The 25,244-nt window shown below is 40.4% G+C and overlaps 1 protein-coding gene across 1 annotated transcript in view; it reads right to left on the bottom strand.

The window, feature by feature from the left end:
- Window positions 1-11,939: 11,939 nt before the first annotated feature.
- Window positions 11,940-25,244, bottom strand: part of col4a5 (collagen, type IV, alpha 5 (Alport syndrome)) — an 87,591-nt gene continuing 74,286 nt past the window's right edge. The window contains exons 40-49 of the mRNA XM_062066122.1: window positions 20,196-20,329; window positions 20,054-20,126; window positions 19,903-19,974; window positions 19,653-19,781; window positions 19,475-19,573; window positions 19,187-19,399; window positions 18,937-19,114; window positions 18,738-18,852; window positions 18,492-18,664; window positions 11,940-12,808 (exon numbers count right to left, since the gene is read on the bottom strand). Of these exons, the coding sequence (XP_061922106.1) occupies window positions 12,727-12,808; window positions 18,492-18,664; window positions 18,738-18,852; window positions 18,937-19,114; window positions 19,187-19,399; window positions 19,475-19,573; window positions 19,653-19,781; window positions 19,903-19,974; window positions 20,054-20,126; window positions 20,196-20,329 (1,268 nt within the window). The 3' untranslated portion in view covers window positions 11,940-12,726. The remainder of the gene's footprint in view (window positions 12,809-18,491; window positions 18,665-18,737; window positions 18,853-18,936; window positions 19,115-19,186; window positions 19,400-19,474; window positions 19,574-19,652; window positions 19,782-19,902; window positions 19,975-20,053; window positions 20,127-20,195; window positions 20,330-25,244) is intronic.

Consider the following 25,244-nt stretch of genomic DNA (forward strand, 5'->3'; position numbering starts at 1 on the left):
TACGCCTCCCCCATCACCTGGCCGAAGAACAATGTGCCTCTCTCCCCCTCCCCCAAGTCTCTCTACACCATACTTGCCAACCTTGAGACCTCCAATATCGGGAGGTGGGGGGTAGGGGGGCTGGGGTGAGTTGGGGGTTGGGGGCGGAGGTCGTGGTTGGGGGCGTGGTTATCTACCGCTAGAATTCACCAACTCGAGTATTTCATATATATTTTATATATATATATATATATATATATATATATATATATATATATATATATATATATATATATATATATATATATATATATATATATATATATATATATGTCTATATATGTCTATATATACATGTATGAAATACTTGACTTTCAGTGAATTCTAGCTATATATATATTTATTTTATTTACATAAAAGAAATACTTGAATTATCTATCCATTAGATGGCAGTATTGTCCTGTTTAACTTCTCTGTTCATGACTGAGAAATCATTTCGGCCACCGTGTTCAATGGAGAAGTCTGTTCTACATATTTACAGGCAACATACACCTTCCCCTTCGAACTGTCCTGGATGAACTGAAATTCTTGTTTCCATTCGTTTTGGAACTTGCAAGCGTATTTATATTGTGGGAAAGCGGACGTGAGAATAGGCTGTCCCCACTCAGTCTCAGGTCCGCATTGAGCTGGAGGGGGCGTAGCGGGAGAAAATCTCTGCCGGGAGGTTGTCGGGAGAGGCGCTGAATAACGGTATTCTCCCGCTAAAAACGGGAGGGTTGGCAAGTATGCTCTACACAAACAGTGAATTGGACTGCAATACAACTCCATCTTCTGGACAGTACCTCTCCCCAGCGGACTCTGATGCTATTTTTGGTTCTAGTGGGCTACACATCATCCACCTTAATGTGAATAGTCTCTCCGGAACTAAACTCGACCAAATCAGAGAAATGTTCCTCAACAATAAGGTAAAAATCTTGTGTTTCTCTGAAACTAAATTAGATCAAAGTGTTTCCGACTCAGAGATAGAGATAGAAAACTTCTCGGTTATCAGAAAGGACAGGAATAAACATGGTGGAGTGTTTGTATGTATATTCACCAGGATATTAAATACATAACTCGCACCGATCTTAACCACAATAACCTTGAATCTGTGTGGGCAGAAATCAAATTCACAAACGCTAAGCCGGTACTGATAGGGACTGTTTATAGACCCCCTAATCAGAGTGATTTCTATGGTGCTCTGGAGGAGTGCTTGGCTGGTGTAGACAACGTGGAGAAAATTATAACTGGAGATCTGAACACAGATATTCAACGCAGAGATGCGCCCGTCTTCAAATCTTACAGCAAGCTTTGTAACTGCACGGCCTCTCCCAACTAATAACACTACCCACAAGGGTGTGTGATTCCACCCAATCAACCATATATCTCATTCTCACATCAGACAGGCATAACATAAAAAATAGTGGGGTCAAGCTGCACCCGCAAAATGACTAAACCCAAAGCCAATGGCCACATAACAGCTCAATCCAGATCCGTTAAAACATACACCAGTGATAATTTCAACCTTAAATTAGATGAGTGGGACTGGTCCCCTGTGCTCGCGAGCATCCTGGTCGAAGATGCCTGGGATCGCTTCAAAACAGCGTTCCTAGGGATACTAAATGATATGGCTCCCGTGAGAACAGTCAGGATCAAAGCCCGCTCTGAACCATGGATGAATCCAGACCTATTAGCTGCGATAAAAGACAGAGATAGAAAATACTTCGAATACCAAAAGTGCAAAACCGAAGTAGACAAACAACCCAATAATAACCTCAAATCACTCCTTTCAACACTCAAAAAGCAATGCAATAAATTAACAAATAAGACAACCAACCTGACTAAATCCTTGAAAAAAAATTACATTACCGACAAAATAGTGGAAAACACAAATAAGCCACGTGAGCTCTGGAAAATCCTCAACAACCAGCTTCCTGGTTGCAGCCAGAAACTTAAAACCAGACTCACCAACATCAGCATCAAGGAGGGTGACTCCCTCATTACAGACAAAATGGAGGTAGTAAGCAGACTTTACACCTTTTTCACCAGCATAGCCACAACTCTAGTCAACAAGCTGTCCCACCACTCTGGTCGCTTTGGTGTAGAACACATTAAAGCCTTCTGCAGAAAGCTAGGAGTATCCAACAACGATTTCAAATTAGAAACGGTCTCAGCTGACGAGGTGTTTAAAAAATTGAGCACGCTCCACCCAAACAAGGCCACCGGCCTTGATAATATCCCCTCCAGATTCCTCAGGGACTCTGCCACCACCATTGCCCCAATCATCACACACATAATAAACCTCTCAATTACTCAAGGCCAAGTACCAAAAGATTTCAAAGTAGCAAGAGTAACTCCCCTCTTTAAAAAAGGAAGCAAATTAGAACCTGGCAACTACCGACCTGTTTCTATTCTCAGTTCCATTTCGAAAGTAATGGAGAAAATAGTTTATGAACAGGTCGATAGATACCTTGCCACTAATAAACTCATGTACAAATTCCAATCCGGCTTCAGAACTAACCACTCCACTGACACATGCCTTCTCTATCTGACCGACCACATCAAAAATGAGGTGGACGCGGTCAAATACTGCGGCATGGTCATGCTGGACCTTCAGAAGGCCTTTGACACCGTTGACCACGCTATACTGTTAGATAAGCTCAGAGCAATCGGATTTGACAAAACCTCATGGAGCTGGATGCAATCTTATTTGGAGGGGAGGAAACAGGTGGTAGAGGTGAACGGCACCGTGTCAGCCCCCCTCTCAGTAAGCTGCGGAGTCCCCCAAGGCAGTATATTAGGGCCTTTACTGTTCCTAATATACATAAACGACATGTCATCAGCATGCGACTGTGAATTGTTTTTGTTTGCGGATGACTCGGCCCTGCTGGTATCCGGCAAGGACAAGTCACAGGTGGAGAAAATCCTCAGTGCTGAACTCTGTAGTATTTGCACCTGGCTCGCTGACAACAAGCTATCCATACACTTGGGTAAAACGGAATCCAACCTATTTGGGTGCCACATCAACCTTAAGAAAGTCAATGACTTCACTATAAAAGTGGGTAACATTGTTATCACCAGGAAAGATGAGGTCACCTACCTAGGTTTCATTCTAGAGGCTAATCTTTCCTGTGATAAAATGGCAACCAAGGTAATCAAAAAGGTCAACCAACGGACGAGATTTCTCTACAGAATCTCCTCTCTGGTCAACAAAAGCACCATGAAGATTCTGGCGGGAACTCTAGTTCAACCTTTTTTCGATTACGCATGCACCTCCTGGTACCCTAGCACCTCCAAAACCCTCAAATCTAGACTCCAAACATCCCAGAACAAGCTAGTCAGGTTACTTTTAGACCTCCACCCCAGATCACACCTCACTCCTACCCACTTCTCCAAAGTGGGCTGGCTCAGGGTGGAGGACAGAGTAAAACAACTTGCACTGAGCCTAGTCTATAAAATCCGCTACACCTCCCTGATACCGAAGTACATGTCAAACTACTTCCTTAACGTAAATGACCGCCATAACCACAACACCAGAGGGAGCTCCACTAACCACGTTAAACCCAGATTCCGATCTAACAAAGGTCTTAACTCATTCTCCTTCTATGCCACATCAATGTGGAATGCGCTCCCAACAGGTGTAAAAGAAAGGGCATCTCTATCCTCCTTCAAAACCACACTAAAACACCTCCAGGCAACTTCAACCCTTAACTAACTTTCTCTGATGATGCAATTGTTGATGACTGAAGTGTTGAAACCAACCAATCCTAACCCCCCCCCCCCCCCCCTCCATATCCCACTCCCCAGATTTTTAAATAATGTAAACAATTAATTGTATATACTCTGATGATTAACTTGTGTGATGACTAAATTATGAAAATATTATATATCTGTATCATGAATAAATTTAAGTGGACCCCGACTTAAACAAGTTGAAAAACTTATTTGGGTGTTACCATTTAGTGGTCAATTGTACGGAATATGTACTTCACTGTGCAATCTACTAATAAAAGTATCAATCAATCAATCAATTTGGTTATTTTTAGGAAAGAAATAGTGGCAATCCTGTCAGCCATCTTGCTAGCAAAGCAGTCATTGTAACATTTAGTCACATAGGTCAGTGGTCCCCAACCGGTACCGGTCTGTGGATCGATTAGTACCGGGCCGCACAAGAAATAAAAAAAATGTTTTATTTGTTATTTTTTTATTAATTCAACAAAAAAAAACACAAGATACACTTACAATTAGTGCACCAACCCAAAATGGTTGTTTCTTTCTGTTATTAATATTTCTGGTTCCAACATTATATATCAATATAGATCAATACTAGGGCTGTGAATCTTTGGGTGTCCCACAATTCGATTCAATATCGATTCTTGGGGTCACGATTCGATTCAAAAACAATTTTTTTCCCGATTCAAAACGATTCTCTATTCCAGGGGTAGGGAACCTATGGCTCTCGAGCCAGACGTGGCTCTTTTGATGACTGCATCTGGCTCTCAGATAAATCTTAGCTGACATTGCTTAACACGATAAGTAATGAATAATTCCGCTAGTAATCACAGTGTTAAAAATAACATTCAAAATACAAAACATTCTCATGCATTTTAATCCATTCATCCGTTTTGTACCGCACCTGTTCAAGAAGCCGTATTAATGGTAAGAAGTATTTTATTTATTATTGGTTAGCTTCAGAATAACAGTGTTATTAAAAAGAATAAGAGACTTATTATACTCTAGAAATGTTGGTCTTACTTAAAAATGCACGCATTTAGTTGTATTCAGTATTAAAAAATATTATATGGCTCTCACGGAAATACATTTTGAAATATTTGGCTTTCTCTCAGCCAAAAAGGTCCCCGACCCCTGCTCTATTCATTCAATACATAGATCTACCCCAGTCTGCTGACATGCAAGCAGAGTAGTAGATTTTTGTAAAAAGCTTTTATAATTGTAAAGGACAATGTTTTATCAACTGATTGCAATAATGTAAATTTGTTTTAACTATTAAATGAACCAAAAATATGACTTATTTTATCTTTGTGAAAATATTGGACACAGTGTGTTGTCAAGCTTATGAGATGCGATGCAAGTGTAACCCAGGTAACGTTATGTGAACGTTGTGGCATTGTTCTGGGAACGTTCGTTTATAACGTTCAAAGAATGTTTGGTTGTGGAGTTCTTGCTTGGTTAGCAGAACGTTAGCCAAGAACGTTTAGGGAACTGTTTAGGAACATGCTATTTACATCTGTTTTTATGCTATATTGTCAGGAATAACACTCAAACAGAAATTTCAACAGAATTAATTCTTTATTTGTGATAGTGATTTCAACAGAAATAATTCTTTATTAGTGATATAATACAAAAATGGGGACAGCGTGGCGAAGTTGGTAGAGTGGCCGTGCCAGCAATCGGAGGGTTGATGGTTACTGGGGTTCACCTTCTTCCATCCTAGGCACGTCCGTTGTGTCCTTGGGCAAGACACTTCACCCTTGCTCCTGATGGGTGCTGGTAGCGCCTTGCATGGCAGCTCCCTCCATCAGTGTGTGTGAATGGGTGAATGTGGAAATACTGTCAATTGCGCTTTGACATATAACCCATTTATCATTTATAAATGGAATGGAATGCAGTGGTCTTGGTCGTGCGCGTCAGTGTATCCTGCCCCTTCTTGGTTCTCTTCCTGGAAGTAAATCCATCCATCCATCCATCCATCTTCTTCCACTTATCCGAGGTCGGGTCGCGGGGGCAGCAGCCCAAGCAGGGAAACCCAAATCCTGGAAGTAAATAATTATCACAAATACAACAAAGACAGCACTTGAATGTAGATTAATTGAATTGAATTAAAACATTGGCATAATTACTTTATCATTTACCTCTCATCTCACTCTGTTCTTTTGCTTGTTTATTTTTCCTTTTTTGTCCTCCCTCTTAATTCCTCCTCTTCTCTTGCAAGTAGTTATAATTGCAAATTCAAAAGACATGCAGTGGAACTTCAATAAAATGGGAATTCAAAATTGGGATATCTTATCTTCTCCGTACCTCAAATTTTGAACCTCCCTTTCGAAAAGTGGCCAGTTTCAGGACCTCTCCAAGCTCACAATCCACTTCAGCTGTGGTCGTCTGCTTGTAAACACCCCTGCATGCCTCTGCAATCACCAGCACAATTTAGAATTCCCTTTAGAATTAATACTGTAATAATAACAGATAGATCGACCTTGTGAGCATACATGCAACATATGCTCAAAGATGCAAACCTATTATTAACACTTACTATTTATTATTCTGTAAAGGGGCAAGTCCTCAAACGCCACTTTTCCTGACTTTCCACGGAGGCCAAGCTGTTTCAGGACCTTGTTTGTGGCAATTTTCCTCAGCATTGTCCTCACCGTGTCTGCCAAATTCGGAACGTTCAGGCAGCATTCAAACCATATCACTGACGGGGCAAATTATTGTTTAACTAAACTACTAATAAATCCACCCTTCTTTAGAAGTCATTCGTTGGTCTTTGGTCAGTTTGGAAACTTTATAACAGCCAACCTGCACGAGAAATGTATGCTAGTTAGCGCCGGCGCGCATTTATACACAACGCTAAAACCGTAAAATGGTCTGAAATTAATCATGTAGGTTGGAAATTGTTATACAAAAACGTGCTTCGTATTTCACTCTTTCTATACTTACTTGTGATAAATGGATGGCGCACCAAATTGCTTTAAAATCGGGATTCTGGAAGTAGTTAGCCTTCGTCCTTCTTTGTCTCACGGAGCAGCTTCAATTGTGCATGCGTGCAGTCTTCTTCTTCTTCTCCTTCTTCTTCTTCTTCTTCTGATTTTCATGGCGGTTGGCAAGCAACCTTGTGTGTGCATTACCGCCACCTACTGTGCGTGCAGCCTTGACTCAGCCGGCGTCAGATTGTTCACAAAACACAACACTTTCGCAGAAAGTTAGGGAAACGTTACAACATACTGTATTAAAAAGTAAATTGGCGAAAAAAACACTTATAAAAGCCTAACAGTTGCTGTTTCCATTGCAGGCAAATTATATTTGGTACATAGATGAGAACGTTCAAAGAACGTTCTAAGAACGTTCTTAGAACATATAAAAAAAAACCCACATTTTTTAATATGTTCTAAGACCGTTCTTAGAACGTTCTTAGAACATATCTAAAACTTTTATTTTTTGATATGTTCTAAGAACGTTCCTAGAACGTTCTTAGAACGTTCTCATCTTGCAATAACCAAAAGAGAACCATAAGGGAACGTTACGTTAACGTTAGGTGTTACCTGGGAAGCCACTGTGACACTATTGTTCTTTTTTAAATTTTTTTTATAAATGTCTAATGATAATGTCAGTGAGGGATTTTTAATCACTGCTATGTTGAAATTGTAACTAATATTGATACTGTTGTTGATAATATTCATTTTTGTTTCACTACTTTTGGTTTGTTCTGTGTCGTGTTTGTGTCTCTTCTCAATTGCTCTGTTTATTGCAGTTCTGAGGGTTGCTGGGTCGGGTTTGGTTTTGGAATTGGATTGCATTGTTATGGTATTGCTGTGTATTGTTTTGTTGGATTGATTAATTTAAAAAAAATTAAAAAATTAATAAAAAATTTAAAATAAAAAATAAAAAATCGATTTTTTAAAAATGAGAATCGATTTTGAATCGCACAACGTGAGAATCGCGATTCGATTTCGAATCGATTTCCCCCCACACCCCTAATCAATACAGTCTGCAGGGATACAGTCCGTAAGTACGCATGATTGTATTTTTTTTAGAATTAAAAAAAAAAAAAATCAGGGGACAAAAAATCAGGGGACAAATTTTCAAGCGTTGACCGGTCCGCAGTTACAAAAAGGTTGGGGACCACTGACATAGGTCGCAATTTTATTAGCCACAAAGGATACATATTCACCGTGTTGTACATGTACTGTATCATTATGTGTTTGTAAATGGGTACCACTTTTGTTGCAGAAACGTGTATACTTTTCAGTGGCGGGCCGTGCGTTTCCCACCTAGGCCTTCAATGATTACCTCTCAAAATAGCATAATTGATGTCACAACATGATCATTGCTGGAGAAATACTGTACAGAAACACATTTACGCACTACTGTGCATTGGATCACATCAACAGTGTACATAACGGGTTATTTTCTGGCGCATTTAAAAATCAATGAACCCGCATCAGCAATTAAAACATATCTTATGTGGTACTGTCAAAATTTAAATTGCAAAAAACATATTAAACGTGAAAAAAAATAAAAATAAATATCTGAACTCACAATCTGTAGAACCCATTCCAGCCTCCGGGGTTGGCCAACATGGTCTCACAAGATGTAGTTTCTCTTTAAATATCCTTCTTGAAGATAGCTTTGCAAATATATGTGTTGTCTTGTCATAGAAGATGCAGACGAGGCGTGTTGGCTGACTTCTTAAAGTTTACTCCACAGGGTGGTCATCAAAAACATCCCGCTGACGGCATGGCTAAACGCGACTACTGCGCATGCTCTTCACTAGTGTGGCATGCTGGGTAATGGAGTTATTGTGTTACCTAGCTCATAACATCACAATATACTGTATATGCCTTAAAACAGGGGTGCTAATTACGTCGATCGCGATCTACCGGTCGATCGCGGAAGGTGTGTCAGTCGATCCCCAGCCAGGCATAAAAAAAAATAGTCCTAAAAATGAGCGATCATAAATCTTCACTATGACGTCACTTTCGTCACTTGATTGACATTCACGGCACCTCGAGGGTCTTCTGAGATGACGCTGGCTGCTGCCAGCTCATTATTAAGAAAAAATTACAGACAGGAAGGCGAGAAACTCTTTTTATTTCAACAGACTCTGGCGCCGTACCTGTCGTCAAAACTCCAAAGACCGACTGCACAGTTGCACAATAAAAGCGCTGCTTCATCCTGCCTGCACTAACAAAATAAGAGTCTCAGAAAGCTGGCAAGCACAAGCTAGCAAGCTACGGAGTTTGCCGTCAATGTATTTCTTGTAAAGTGTATACAAAGAAGTACGGAAGCTGGACAAATAAGATGCCAAAAACCAACCACTTTCATGTGGTATTGGACAGAAAGGAGGACTTTTTTTGTCCTCCATTTGAAAATGCGGACGTTATCAGCACCACTGTCTGATTCCTATCAATGCAATTCATCAGAATCAGGTAATACACCAACTTATATTCTTGTCTTCATGAAAGAAAGGAATCTATATGTGTTAAACATGCTTGCATTATCTTTAAACACCTTTAACTTGTTAACAATATTAACTATATGTATTAAACATTTTTGTATTATCATTAAACACCTTTAATTTATTAACAATATTAACTATATGTGTTAAGCATGCTTGCATTATCATTAAACACCTTTAACTTGTTAACAAAAACATATATTTCATAAATAAGTAAATATAAATTATATATATGAATGAGGTAGATCCCCGCGACTTGATCAATTGAAAAGTAGCTCGCCTGCAGAAAAAGTGTGAGCACCCCTGCCTTAAAAGGCTTAGTTGGCCACATGCATGGACAGCACCTTTTAGCTCTTATTTCCAAAATTGTGTACACTACTGAATTGGGGGTCTTATGGCCCTTATGTGGAAACTTATACTGCCCTCTGGTGGTGTCAGAAGAGTATAACATACAATGGAATTTGGAAAAAACTGTGTAAAAATAAGAATTAGCATGTCACTAAACATGAAGTACACGTTTGTTACTTATGGACTAAGTACATCATATAAAAAGATGATTCTTAGTTTTCATTCTAATTAGGGTCCAATAAACCCAAATAGCAAAGAGAAATAAAAAAAGCATGTAAACAAACAGACTGGGCCTTAAGAGGTTAAGCCATCTAAAAGGCCTTACTGACAACAACTCGTGATCTAATTGGCTATCGCAACTGTCTATCAACTGTATGTCCCCGTTCACTTACAGTGCACAGACGCCAGCATTGTTGATTCTGAAGGCTTCGGGCAGATTTGGTACAGCATGGCAACAGAAGCTAGCTGAATTCTGATTGGATAAAAACTCTATAACCTAAAAACGGCAGCACTGGAAGGAGCATAATATGACATGAAGAGAATATGAATACTTTTAGACAGTTAGGGAAAGTAAATTAAAAAAATACGTTTAACTTCAATTATGATCATGATTTCTGGTTATGTTAGGCCTGCAGAGAAGGCCTTGCTGGCCCTGACGGCACACCACTGGTACTTTTGTTGCTACTTCAAAGGTCATTCAGGAGATTTGGGACAAACAAGATGAGGTGGCGACTTGTCCAGGGTGTACCCCGCCTTCCGCCCGATTGCAACTGAGATAGGCCCCAGCTTCCCCCACCACCCAAAAGGGATGGAAGGTAAAAATCTCTTCAAGCATGTGTTCATTGTAAATTGATATTCAAATGTATATTACATGTTATTAGTACAAGGTACTAATAACATGTTCTTGTATGTAATAGGGAACAAAGCCATTGCAGTTATTTGATTTGATTGTGTCATCCATCCATCCATCCATCCATTTTCTACTGCTTATTCCCTTTGGGGTTGCGGGGGGCGCTGGAGCCTATCTCAGCTACAATCGGGCGGAAGGCAGGGTACACCCTGGACAAGTCGCCACCTCATCGCAGGGCCAACACAGATAGACAGACAACATTCACACTCACATTCACACACTAGGGCCAATTTAGTGTTGCCAATCAACCTATCCCCAGGTGCATGTCTACATCAAAGTTAAATAGAATTTCCTTCTGATAGTTTCATAACATAAGGTGTTTTGTTTAAAGGAAACACCTCCTTTGTAACTTATGAGAATACCCGGACCTAAACCTTTATTTCATTTGTATAGGGTTCAATTACCAATATTTACCTTTCAGAATAAAGAACCCCACAAGTAGTTGTGTGTCCTGTGCTTGATAACGATTTTGCCGGGCAACAAGTATATTAAAAAAATGTCTTCTCTTATCTGTCAAAATGTTTAAAAATGTCTGAATAAATAAAGGACTGGACTAAATTGCTTACTTTCCTCAAAGGGTTGGAATTGGGGGTTAAATCACCAAATGATTCCCGAGCGCGGCGCACGCTGCTGCTCACTGCTCCCCTCACCTCCCATGGGGTGAACATGGGGTTGGGTCAAAAGCAGAGGACAAATTTCACTGCACCCAGCATGTGTGACAGTCGTTGGAACTTTAACTTTAACAATCTAATGCAAATCAATGTTGTTTTTTTTACATTCTGCCTATGTTACAATGCACCTACCATACCAATTATGGATCGTTTATATATTTTCAATCGACAAAGTCAGCAGGAGTCAAATACTTATTTCCATACCGGACATTGAGTGACGCTTCTTCTGGAAAATGATCACGTTTCTGAGGACAAAGCTTTGGTCATTGTGTTTATTTCAGTCTTCAGCTTTTAACAACTTCTGGATACCATAACATGGAAACAAAACAAACTTTAAAAATACATTTTAGTCGCACCCCAGCTTGACAAATTTAGGACTGATGGAAGCATTTTTTTTTTTTTCAAAAATAACAATACAAGACGCTGCATCAAATAAGAGCACTAACTTTGGAGGCTTTTGGTCCAAAAACTATATTTAGTCACCTGGAAATGTTAAAAAACCCCAACAACAAAACACCACAATGAGCCAAGCTTTTAATTGAAATCCTCGCTTGCACAAACATGTGAAACGTTCCCCTCCCAATCATCAGAGAATCTTAAATTCAGCTCAACATTTATTAAGAATTCTACAAATGGAATACAAAAAGCTTTAAGTGATTTCATGTCATACACACTTTGCTTCAGGAAGAATGGCTTTCAACTGTGCTCAGTAGTTTTTGGTGAAATGCATGACCGTAAAAACCCACTGCCAAATGCCTTTATATCCTCTTTTTTTTTATAGAAATATATATATTTATATATATATATATATATATATATATTCATTATATATAAAATACTGTTTTTATTCATAAAAGCCTTACTTTGTACAAGAAGTGTGTTTGTATGCGAGTGAGTGGAAGCCAACTAAACCTGCCAAACGCTCGTTTTCGAGTCAGGCCCAAATACGCTAAAAATAAAAGGTGTTTTACACAATATACACATTTCATTACAGTTAGTGTGGCGAGTTTCAGCCGGGTTAGTACCACCACATGTCACGACGGGAATAGAAAAACGCGGGAAAGAAGGGAGGTACAATTCAAAAGTGGTCAAGATAAAACAAAAGGCCGTCAGTGCATCTCTCATCTTGGATGTCCCGAAGTCAAAAGTGCCGATTTGGTTACCATGGAGAGCATCCTCCACCCCTCCTTGTGATAAAAAAGACGAAAAGAAAAGTGTGTAGGAAAGGATCAGCGCATTTACGTTGCGTATCTAAAAGAAGGATGAAACATGTTTGCCGTCACACATTCATCATGGCACCATTTTTTTCTGCTCTCGATTTGAGGTACTTCTTAGGAAGGAAAAAAAAAACAAAGCAAAAAAAAAAGGCTTATTTATGTCACTTTTTTTACGTTTATAAGCTGTGTTGCACAGTAGCACCATTGTTTGTAGTACCATTGGAATTCCACCTCGTCTGCTATACTGTCACCTTAAAACCCCCTGCCCCCCTCCCTCCTCCCCCCAACCCATCGTCCAATCGGCTGTCTCCGCTAGTTAGTCTCCGTCCAGGTGCAGGTGGCTTGCCCGTGAGTTGCTGTGTGCCGTTACGTCCTCTTCATGCAGACCACGCAGCGGCTGACGCGCGTCCGCAGGTTGCCGGCCTTCAACGTCTCCGACTGGGGCTTGCTGTGAGGGTCAGAGGGAAGTGTCACAAAATGACGTCAATGCGGACAAAACCTACCGATAAAGCATGAAACTGAGGGTGATACTCGTACTCGGTCAATGGTAGTGTGCTTGTACTCCGCACATTAAAGGGGAACGACACTTGTTTTTAAAATTTTGACTATCGTTAACAATCATGATGAAAGACACGACGACATTTTTTTTTTTTTAATGCATTCTAACTCGTAAAATCCCTCTAAAAACCATCCAGAAAGCACCAACAATACTCCATTTACATTTTCATGACTGGAATATTAACCAAGTATTAGTGATATTGTTATTAGAAGTGCTAACGCAGACCGTTATCAAGGGCTTGCGTGTCAATTTTGACATGATCGAGTGGCTGTTTCCTCGTGTCCCTGCTCCATCCATCCATCCGTTTCCTACCGCTTATCCCTTTTCGGGGTCGCGGGGTCAATGTTCCCTCTAATTTTTCATGTGTGTGAGCAAATGCAAAAACTGCCTGAGCATTCAGTGGAGCCCATGTGAGCAACATCAGACATGCACACTGTGGCTACACCAGCAGCACACCTGTCCCAAACCTGACTAAATAACAAGCTCAATCTCCATCCATCCATCCATTTTCTACCGCTTGTCCCTTTCGGGGTCGCGGGGGGTGCTGGAGCCTATCTCAGCTGCATTCGGGCGGAAGGCGGTGTACACCCTGACAAGTCCCCACCTCATCGCAGGGCCAACACAGATAGACAGACAACATTCTCTTATTATTATAATCAAATGACAGCAGTCATTTCCATGAGGATATTTTCTAATATAAGTGTTTAGGCCCACTTACAATGACAATAACAAAAAATATTGTTTTTCATGAACTGTGTACTTGTATTGTTTGTCTGGGTGGAGGTTCTGCTTTGGAAATAATTTGTACCCCTTTTAGACATTGCATTTAGTTCCCATTAAAACATTCACATGTTGCACAATGAGATGTAAGCAGGGGATCATGTGTACATTCCTGCAACTTCCTGTTTGTAAAAAATATATTTTTATTAGTATTTATTTAATATACTAACAGCATTTCATGATTAATATTTATAAATTAAGATTCCTAATAAATGACACTAGAATAAGCACACATTTGATTGGTAAATCATAGTGTAACGACCTGGAATTACACTATGTGTGGTGTTGGAGTTGTCCGACTTTTTGTGTGGCTGTAAACGCATCACTGGCTAAGTGCCATATGTGCAAGTGTTGGCGCAAGTGAGAAAGAGCGAGCGGCTGCTGTTGATATAACAAAGTTGCTTTTGGTCTGGTTTGTACTGCAGGAAATGACCAGTTTTGCTAGATATCATTTTTTTTACTAATGTTTTGGCGACAATAAAGAGTTTTGCTCAGTAAAGTGATCGATGGAATTCATGTCCTCAAAGCGTCTCAACAGACGTTACAATATTTGAACAATGATGACAAAAACTGTTTTCTCTGTCGTGTCGAAAATTGTTATGCGCTTATTTTTTTATTTGATTTTGTGCGTGGCATAGATTTGCCGTGCGCAGAGGACGCTTGAGCAGTGCGCAATTGCACAGGCGCGCACCTTAGAGGGAACATTGCGCGGGGGTGCTGGAGCCTATCTCAGCTACAATCGGGCGGAAGGCGGGGTACACCCAGGACAAGTCGCCACCTCATCGCAGGGCCAACACAGATAGACAGACAACATTCACACTCACATTCACACACTAGGGCCAATTTAGTGTTGCCAATCAACCTATCCCCAGGTGCATGTCTTTGCTCCATGGAAGTTTATTCGTGATCAAGGATCATGCCTCTCACCTGGAAAGTAGAAGGACGAGGACGTATTCCGACAAATTGTTGCACTTTGACAGCCAATTTAGACTCGGAATGGCGATAACGACACGAAAAGACGCTGGGTTTCACCCCCCTTTTCTTTGCAAGGATTATGAGTCATTTTTCATCTAAATGGGAATATATGAACATCCTATCAGTCAGCATCCTAATGACAGCAGACAGTGTACAGTAAGTGATGTTTTATTATGTCTGCAGTGAGTAATAGGCAGTGATGTTGTTAAAACAAAAAAGCTAATGTCGTGATGCGTTTTTGAATTAATGCGCCGCGTATGCCTAAAATGATCAAAATACGTAAATATTAAATGTGATTATAAATGTTAATACATTACATAAATACTTACATCATGTATGTAAAACCTCAAGGAGGTGTTAAGATGTTTTTTAAGGGCTCTATATGAAAACAGAGCAGCTCTCATAGGCTCCATTGTAAGCATACTTTTGATCAAAGGTATATAATATTTAGAACAAATTAAGAAAAAAATACATCTGTGTCTTTCATAATGATTGTGAACGATAAGCAAAATTCCATAAAAAAGGTTTAAGGTTTGACTAAAAGGATCGCAAAATCAAAGCCTATAAGATTCCTTTCCTGTTTTTATATCATATTTCATACTCTTATCTAAAATAGCTTCTGTGCTAACTTCCTTGTATGCCTTGAGGACAATGACAGTGAAGTTTTTGTATCTACAAATCTTTCTTCTGATGGCTAGGAATCTTTAAAAAAAATTACTACTGCTGTGCTTTTATTTTGATTTGATTACTTTAACACTCAACAGGAAGTCACTGCGTATACACGATTTAAGGCTGCATACAGTAAACAGTAGTTGTTGTTTTTAATGGCGAAGTTAACAGTATTACACACTTCTACTTAAACAGGCCAACTTTTCATAAAAAATACCCCTTTCGACAATGTCAATTTAGGGCGGGCACTTTTTAGTTAAATAAGACAAGATAAAAAGTTTAAAGGGAGCAGACTGGAGTGGGAACCAACCAATAGGAAGAAGAAGCTGTAAGAACAGCAATGGAGCTACGCTCTAAACCAGGGGTGTCAAACCTACGGCCCACAGGCTTAATAAGGCCCGCGAACAGGTTTTATCCGGCCCGCGGGATGAGTTTGCCAAGTATAAGAATGAGCTGGGGGTTTTTTAACGAAAGAAACTGCTATTCTAAATGTGCCCACTGGATGTCACAATAGCAATTCTGTTAGGCAAGCAAACGGTTTATACCGGGGCCTAGCAAGAGCTACACAGTAAAGGGAGACTGTGGCTCCTCCACCTCGACCCACATGAAACTTAAAACCTGCTGTTTTATGTCTTCTGCTTCGAACACATTGTCATTTGGCACCCTCGTTGCACCAAAATGTCTTTGTCAAACACGAGAAAAGTGAACTTAACCCTTTTAAAATAAATGATAAATGGGTTATAATTGTATAGCGCTTTTCTACCTTCAAGGTACTCAAAGCGCTTTGACAGTATTTCCACATTCACCCATTTACACACACATTCACACACTGATGGCGGGAGCTGCCATGCAAGGCGCTAGCCAGCAGCCATCAGGAGCAAGGGTGAAGTGTCTTGCCCAAGGACACAACGGACGTGACTAGGATGGTAGAAGGTGGGAATTGAACCCCAGTAACCAGCAACACTCCGATTGCTGACACGGCCACTCTACCAACTTCGCCACGCCGTTTTTACCTCCGTTTCTTACGGTTCGTTGAGTTAGCTCTGGATCGACACAAAGGAGGTATTTGATACCTAGAAGAGTTTACATGTTGTGTTTTTTTGTTCAATCACAGAAAGACTGTGACTTAAATTTTAATCCTGGCTCTGCAGATACACTGAGACAAAGTCTAAGCTCATTGTGTTTTTGAAGCTGCACCAATTTCCTCTGAATTTTCAACAAACTTGAAGTGTTTTGTCCAGAGGATTATTTGTGATGTGTACATTTTCAGAATGTGCTTGTTCTTTTTTTGGCCAAAGTAAAACAAAGAAAACAACCTGGAGTTGTCTTTATTTTTAAGTTATCATGCCATGATTTTACCATTCCGGCCCACTTGGGAATACATTTTCCTCCATGTGGCCCCTGAGCTAGAATGAGTTTGACACCCCTGCTTTCAACCAAAGCTAGCTTGCGGCTAACGTCTCTTGGCAGTGTTTTAGCTACTTCTAAATCACTAATCCTCGCCTCCATGTTGACAAATAAAGTAAGTTTCTTACAAGTATCATCCCTGCAGGACGAGGAATAGCAAAACATGCTTCACTACACACCCTAGGAGGATACAATAGCTAACCGCTAACAGCCAGCTTGCGCTCTGGAATGTAAACAAATGGGTGAATCTATACAAATATCGACTGTAACGATACCAAGTGGAAGAGTCATAGCCGATACTCCAAAGATTTCATCGATATTTTTTATTATCAAAAAAATCTTTGGTCATTTTTTAATTGTTTGAAAACACATCCCTGAACACAGGACAATTTTAAATATGACCAATACTTGGTATTGGATCGATACCCAAATTTGTAGAATCTAACAAAACTTGTATGTAAATGTGTAAGTTATCAAACAACAGAAGAATAAGTTCTTATTAAATATTAACAGAAGTGTAAATAGAACTTGTTAAAACAGAAAGTAAGCAGACATTAACAGTAAATGAACAAGTAGATTAATAATCCATCCATCTATTTTCTACCGCTTGTCCCTCATAATTTTGACAAAATAATACAATCTGAAATGACACAATATGTTACTGCATACGTCTGCAGCCAATTTAAGAGCCTTTGTAACCAGTTTGGTTACTTAGGAAAAGTTGTCTAGTATGTTCACTATCGTATTCAACGTCAAGATTATTCTTTGATTGCAAAGAAACACATGTTTAATGCATCATAAGATTTTCTGGTAAAATAGTGACATTTTTGTGGTCCCCTTTATTTTGAAAAGTATCGAAATACATTTTGGTAACCTTACCGATACCAGAATGTATCGGGATAACCCTGTTTTCTACTATTGTCCCTGATTTAAATCCTTTGCTTTTTGCCCTTTAAGCTTATCTGTGTCCAAGGACGTATTTCCTGAGTTTGTAATAAATAACAAAAATGACAAAAGATTTTGTAATAATAAACATTATTTATCTATACACTGTAGTATAAACCATGTACTGATACAATACTTTGGTATCGTTACTATTTGTATCGATCAGCCCACCTCTGTTTTCATTCAATACCTCTAGCTTAGCGGTTAGCATATTCTCCTACGGTGTGTAGTGTAGCATGTTTAGCTGTTCATCGTCCTCTATGGAGGATTCTTGTAAGAAACAGTTGTTTTCGTTTTTTGCGACATGGACCTGGCTTAAAGGGCATTTGTCCCTTGATGGGGTGAAGGTCTTTTTGGGGTTCACCACAGTCTTGCCATATTGTCCCTGTTCAGTGCGCACCATTCGCTTCAGTTTACTGTCGTGCCTGGTGGAAGCTTTTTTTTGGAGCCTGTACTGCGGATTGTAGGCTTGATTGTGTTTTCCCAGGTGTTTTTCCTGTAGGTTTTAATGGTGATTCCCTCTGGCAGTGTTAAAACTTATCCTGGACTTTAGGGACTTAAATGTGTTGGTGTATGACTGTTTGGGTTTTGTTTGTTGTTTTCTTGTTTCAAAGTGGTCACTTAGTGTGAGCGCGGAAAAGGGAGGGAGGATCCCCCTTTGTGACACTTGCAATCAAGCACTCTATAAGTAAATTTTGATTGATTGATTGAATGATTGTGTGAGTATGCCCTCAATGATACAATGCAAGCATATGCTGTCTGTAAGGGTTTAAAACTAATTGACTGTAGATTGTACCTGAACATATCGTTTTCGTCCACGGTGGCTAGCCAGAAACTGTAGGAGTTGCCATAATAGTTACACGTCCCCCTGCCATGGCACTCAATGAAGGGAGCACTGCGGAACTCCTCCAGACAGGAGCCGGGGGAGGCCAGAGCCTGTCCGGAGCCCTCGGCGCCGGCACTGGTGTGCTGCAAGGGGACAGGAAGGAAGAGATGTTCAAACACGGAACCGAATAGAAGTCCATATGCAAGCATGTTGTACCATCATGAAGGAGTAGCCTATCCACATTGCCTCCCAATTGGCAGGGCAGTTGGGAATTTGGATGGTTTGACTATGGACTGCAATCACCATGGCTGGAGCTTCACACACAGAGCACCTTGATGCACAAAAACGCACACAATGAAAAACCAATTATCGCTCATCACAGCCACCGCTCATGTCCTGTCCATCCGCTTCCCACCGGCTGATAAAAGGCTTGATGCTCTCTCCAGTGATGGGTGCCATGGACATAGGCATGGGCTCAGGCGTGGATAGCCAGTAGGAGTAGTCGTTGCGGGAGGCGAAGTTGCACACGTTGTTGATGTTGCAGAACATGAAGGGCATGGTGCTGAAGCGACGCAGACAGCTGCCCGCCGTGCCTGGAGGATACGGTAGGAAAAGATCAGACACCTGCTGCACTTTTTAAAAGTTCTAGAGTGTCGTAATTTTACCGAGGTCCTGCCCGTGCGCCCTCTCGTTGCCCTGCACGTACAGCAGAGAGTAGCCGTCATATATCAGGTTGGTTCCGATGGGACAGCTCGGCACTTCCTGGATCTGGCTGTGTCGGGTGATGAGAAAGCCGTGGGCTGCCGACCCTGATCCTGTTAGACCAGGAGGACCCTGTGGACCATCAGACCCAGGAGGACCAGGGTAGCCTCGCTGACCTGGGTATAGAAGACACAATGAGCTTTCAAACTGTTTGTCGAACTTCTTATTATTGAGCCACAGTGAAAACTCACCAGGCTGACCAGCAGGCCCGTTGTCTCCCTTCCTTCCAGCAGGACCACCGAAGCCAGGGGCACCCTCCGGACCGGGATCCCCTAGTTCACCTGGGGAACCTGAAATCCAAAAGAACAAAGCATTCTTTTTAGAGACACGTCCCTTTGTAATTCCAGTTAAGACGTTTCCAAAACTAACCTGGAAGCCCATCACGTCCAGGGGAACCAGGCTGGCCCCGAGCACCAGGCGTGCCCAAATTACCAGGGGGTCCAGGCAGCCCCTTTATGAAGCTGGGAGGCGGAGGAACACCAGGTTCACCAGCAGGGCCTGGAGCACAAAGGATAAAGGATGCTTTTTAGAACCGTTTAGGACAACATAATTTATCCCTAAATATGGAGGGGCCAGCATATTAGCAGAAGGTTGAGTTTCCCTTATCATAAGACTTTACCTGGAGGTCCAAAATCTCCAGGATCACCAGGAAGGCCGGAGGCGCCTGGAATTCCTGAGTCTCCTTTAGGTCCTGATGAAGAGACAACACTTATTCCAGACTTATTTTAATTGATTCGAGAGATCAGAAAAAGACCGGCACTTGATCATACCAGGGAATCCGGGAACGCCAGGCAGACCAACGTCCCCCTTAGTGCCAGGAATGCCAGGAGAGCCACCTGGACCCTGGAGGGAGAGGTCCAAACAGTTACCTCAAGTAGTCAGTAATTTTTTTTAGATTTTCTTCACTCTTACTGAGAATCCTGGAGTGCCGGGGTCTCCTTTCTGTCCGGGGAAGCCTGGCTGACCAGAAGCACCAGGAATACCTTTCTCTCCCCTCAAGCCGCCACTTCCTGGGGACCCACGAGGACCTTGTGGGCCAGGCGCACCTTCATAAAGACAGAAAAGGTCAGCGGTAATGCAAGCCACGTTTAGGAGACCTCTTAATGAGAAAACACAGGTAGCAATCCATCTTCACAACAAACAGCAAATTCAAGTTTTGCATATCATTTTCAACATCCCTAAATCATCAAAACCATCAAACCACTGGAGTCTAACCTGCAGGACCTAGGATTTCCAGAATTCTCAGGTAAAGTGGTTGCAGGTTGACAGGGAACAAAAAACAAAAGAAGAGGTTTAGACAGAAAACAAGTGTAAAGCCTGAACTTGAACATGTTTTAATGAATACAATGATTCACTTTATGATAACGCCCAGCGTGCCCCCAAATCCTTCCCAGTGAGTTGGGAATACATTAAAAGGGACCTATGATGATTTTCACCCGGTGTCTGACTTAATAATAATAATGTTACAATGTTGGATACTCTTGTTAAACAATGCCAAAGCAACAACTCATGAGATTAATGCATTCGGGTGCAATTTTGAATGCCCCTGAATGCTGTTTTTTGGAATATTTATTTAACATTGGACCATTTGTGACGTCACACATTGATGGACGTACATTTGTGGTCATTCACTGACATGATGTGTCGGCAAGCCTCCTACCCCTCTGCTGAGCCGACTGCTGACTGAAGCTCTCATGGTATTCCTTCTTGTTTCATGCCTTCACGCCTGCTCTGATGTCTAAAAGATAAATAATCGTGTGTTCATTTGTCCACGACATTTTTACACGGGACTGTCTTGTCAAAATGGGCCACTACGAAATTGGATTGGCCGCTAAACTCTGACAAAAAAAAGATGGAGACATTGCAACTTGGTTGGAGGAAACACAAGATAAAATGAGAGAAATCATTATTTTCATCTAACTTTGGCATGTGCATATCAAAGGGGATCTGCATTTTTTGAAATAGTTGTCTATCATTCACAATCGATATGAAAGACATGGCGACAGATGTTTTTTTTTCATGCATTCTAACTTGTAAAAAAATGTAAATAATAGTTCGCTTACAGCGGAGTCAATGGGAGGTCCTTTATTTCGCCCAAAAAACCCGGTAAAAAACCACCAACAATACTCCATTTACATTTTGTGACTTGAATATTAACCAAGTATTAGTGATATTGTTATTTTAAGCGCTAACGCAGACAAACTATTTATAGCAGGGCTGTGATCACAACCCTGTGTACAATTTTGACATGATCGACTGGTGAGGTGTTTCCTCGCTCCCTGGAAGTTTATTCTAAATCATAAATCATGTCTCTCACCTGGACCGAAGAAGTCTGAGGACGTATTCCGACAAGTTGATAAACTTTGACAGTCATTCAGGACCCAGAAGTGGCGAGAACGACACGAAAAGAGGCTTCTTAATGAAGATTGTGAGTCATTCTTCATCTAAATGGGAACACGTACATCCCAGCAGTCGGCATCCTAATGACAGCAGACCTTGTTCAGTAAGTGATGTTTTATTATGTTTATTGGCTGCAGTGAGTAATAATCAGTGATGAAGAAAAAATAATAAATATTAAATGTTATCATAAATGTGCCTGGAGGTGCAATGAAGGTGTTTGGATGTTTTTTAAAGGCTTTACAGGCTTTTGATCGCATTTATTTAATATTTAGAATGCAAAAAACAATAACATCCATCATCATGTCTTTAGTAATGATTGTGAACGATAGGCAAAATAAAATAAAAAAGTGCAGTTCCCTTTTAACACGGAGGTGCAACATGCAGTGACATAAATGCCTGTAAAGCTTTCTTTTAATGCAGCTCTGTATCGATAGGAGAATGGGCAGGTTAAGTTGAGTTGAGTTGAGTTTGAGTTTATTTACATTATTACAACATGATGCATCACAATTTCCAGTTCCTCTTTTCAATACGTTCGAAAAGGAGTAGGAAGAAGCAGAGCTTATTTGATCCACCCCCTTTTCACTTTACATAGCAGTTTGTAACACTTTTCTCCACTTCCTGTTCTCAATTTTTTTTCCATAAATAACAACATAACTAAATACATAAATAATAAATAGTGAAGTAAGTTGTATTTCATAGTGAGATGAATAAGATTATCAATAAGTTCAGAATGTTTATCATGGTTCTTCTTCTTTTTACTTTGAAGAGTTTCGTGAATTGGATCATATTAGTACTTTGTTTGAGTTCTTTACTTAGTCCATTCCATAATTTAATTCTACACACAGATATACTGAAGGTTTTAAGTGTTGTACGTGCATACAAATGTTTTAAATTACATTTTTCTCCAAGGTTATATTTCTCGTCTTTTGTTGAGAAGAATTGCTGTACGTTCTTTGGCAGCAGGTTATAGTTTGCTTTGTGCATCATTTTAGCAGTTTTTTTGTCACTTCCTGTCAATGGGGGAGGACGAAAAGAAAAAGGCTGCGCTTTTGCTACCAGGGTTTTTGATACATTTGAAGATTTTTGACCACTGATTTGTGATCACAGCCACAGGAGAGTTACCTGGCATCTTCGAACTGATTTTGGTCCGGTGAGAGGCTTTGATTCGCTGAACTAAGGCGAGTTGGAAGAGCCGTTAGCCTCAAGGCAACGGCCCCCACAGCAATTCAAAGTGGTTGCCTAGCAACAAGAAGCTACGGCGAGAGTTTGAAGCTATTTTAAAGCGCTTCTGACGACAATGAGTAATATAAGTTCACAGGCTAACACCTAACGTTGATCTCTGAACGGCGCAAGGTACACAATTGTTGAAATAAACAAGTTAAAGGTGTACTTAATGTTGTGACCGATGAATCTATATAATGTTTATAATGTTATGTGTATATATATATATATATATATATATATATATATATATATATATATATATATATATATATATATATATATATATATATATATATATATATACATTTATATATATTTTTTAATGTATTTGTGATATAGTCGAGGTTACTGCTCTACCAGGGTAGAGCGGTACGAACGAACTGGTCTCATCATGCCGGCACAGAAGCAAGGCACTACTGTGTAACAATGGCCACATCCCCATGTTATGTACCCTATATATATGTATCAACCACAGACACTTCAATAAAATCCCCTGCGAAACAGGCTTGTAGGGATGAAATAGCCTTTGTGTATTTTCCTGACCTAACTTATATAATTTGTGACATATATAAATGTGTTTGTGTGTGTACGTACATTTTTTAATACAAATACATTTGGAATCTAATTTTAAAAAATGGAACGAACAAACAAACACTTTTTAGACAGATCCAAAAAGGGGATTATAAATGTGACTGTGGAGTAAAATTCATAACAAATTTACACCAAAGCATATCCAATTCCTATCGTCAAAATCACAAGAAGTGTGTTAAATGTCGATTAAAATCATCATAGGTCTTTTTAAAAACATTTGGAGGCTCCTGGAAATTACCAGAACAGAGTGCACAATTACTCCCAAAGATGCATTAAGTCAGGGGTGTCTGAACTTTTTCCACTAGGGGCCACTTTATAAAGAAATGGAAAGATGCTGGGCACCACTCTGATATTCTTCGCTACGCTAAAACCAATCCGATATAGTTTGAAGAGTCTGCACTACGGACACCCCTGCATTAAGCACACGTGAAGATGAACTGCATGCATCAAAGTATGTGGGTTGTTTGTGCAAACAGTGCCGTAAACTCAGTGTAGCTGGTTATTCAATGGCTGTCTTCTTTCCCAATTGGTCAATGGCAGGCAGTGCTGACCTCTCAGCGCATCCCACACATCGTGAATTAGTTGAGGTGATACAAACTACGAAATCATCGTTCCATTTTACAGGTGAGTTAGTGACACTTGAGTGTCTCTGTGCAAGAATTACCAAACACTACTGGATGTGCATATATCACAGTATCTGGTAGGACTGTCTTTGATAGTCAAATCTGGTTCGTTAGATGTTGCTCATAGTCGATGATGATAGTCGAATCTATGGCATCGTTTGTTTGGATTTTTAAGAGAGAATAAACAGATTGCGATGATATGTAGCACTGTGTACTGACTAGCCAGCAGGTGTAGTAGTGTCGAATGGATGTAGCTGCCGTAAGGTGATCCTTTCGTAGCTAATTCAAGATACATATGATAACAATACAAACTTTCCTTGTTGTGAACAAAACGGATCCCATTTTCAACTTTTCCCACCTCAAAAAATCTAAATCACTCCGATAAACTGGATACATTGGATAGTTTGGTAAGGTCCTAGAGCAGTGGTTCTTAACCTGGGTTCGATCGAACCCTAGGGGTTCGGGGAGTCAGCCTCCGTGGTTTGCCGCGGAGGTCAAGACACACCCGGGTCATCGTGTAAATAAAAACTTCTCCCAATAGGCGTATTATGGATACCCCAAACAATGTTCCCTTTAATTTTCCATCTGATTTGCAGGTGTGTAATTTGTTGTGAGTTCATGCACTGTGTTAGTTTTGTTCTTTGAACAAGGTGATGTTCATGCACGGTTCATTTTGTGCACCAGTAAAAAAAAACATATAACTTTTGTCTTGAATTTGAAAAAAAACCAAAACGTTTTATTTTTAACTAAAGAAGGGTTGGGTGAATGCACATATGAAACTGGTGGGGTTCGGTACCTCCAACAAGGTTAAGAACCACTGTCCTTGAGGAACTACATAGAGGGAGTAAAAGATGTAACCGTAAACATGTCACACTGTTCCGAGGAAGGCTAAGGTGACAGCCAAAATTGTAAGCAGGTAAAAGTTATCTACTACTCTGGAAAAAACTATTTGTCTGTACACAAGAATAATTGATTAATAATTAAAGAAAACACGATGAACGCAATCGATCTATTCTCCCAACACAAGCCTCAGTAGGTACTCAACTCGCCTCCTGGATGGGGGTGGGATAAGTGTGACGGTGAGGTTTATAGTCGAATCAGACTCCTCCGAAATTAATTTTCG

The sequence above is a fragment of the Entelurus aequoreus genome, linkage group LG12 (genome assembly GCF_033978785.1).
Source record: "Entelurus aequoreus isolate RoL-2023_Sb linkage group LG12, RoL_Eaeq_v1.1, whole genome shotgun sequence".
Taxonomy (NCBI): domain Eukaryota; kingdom Metazoa; phylum Chordata; class Actinopteri; order Syngnathiformes; family Syngnathidae; genus Entelurus; species Entelurus aequoreus.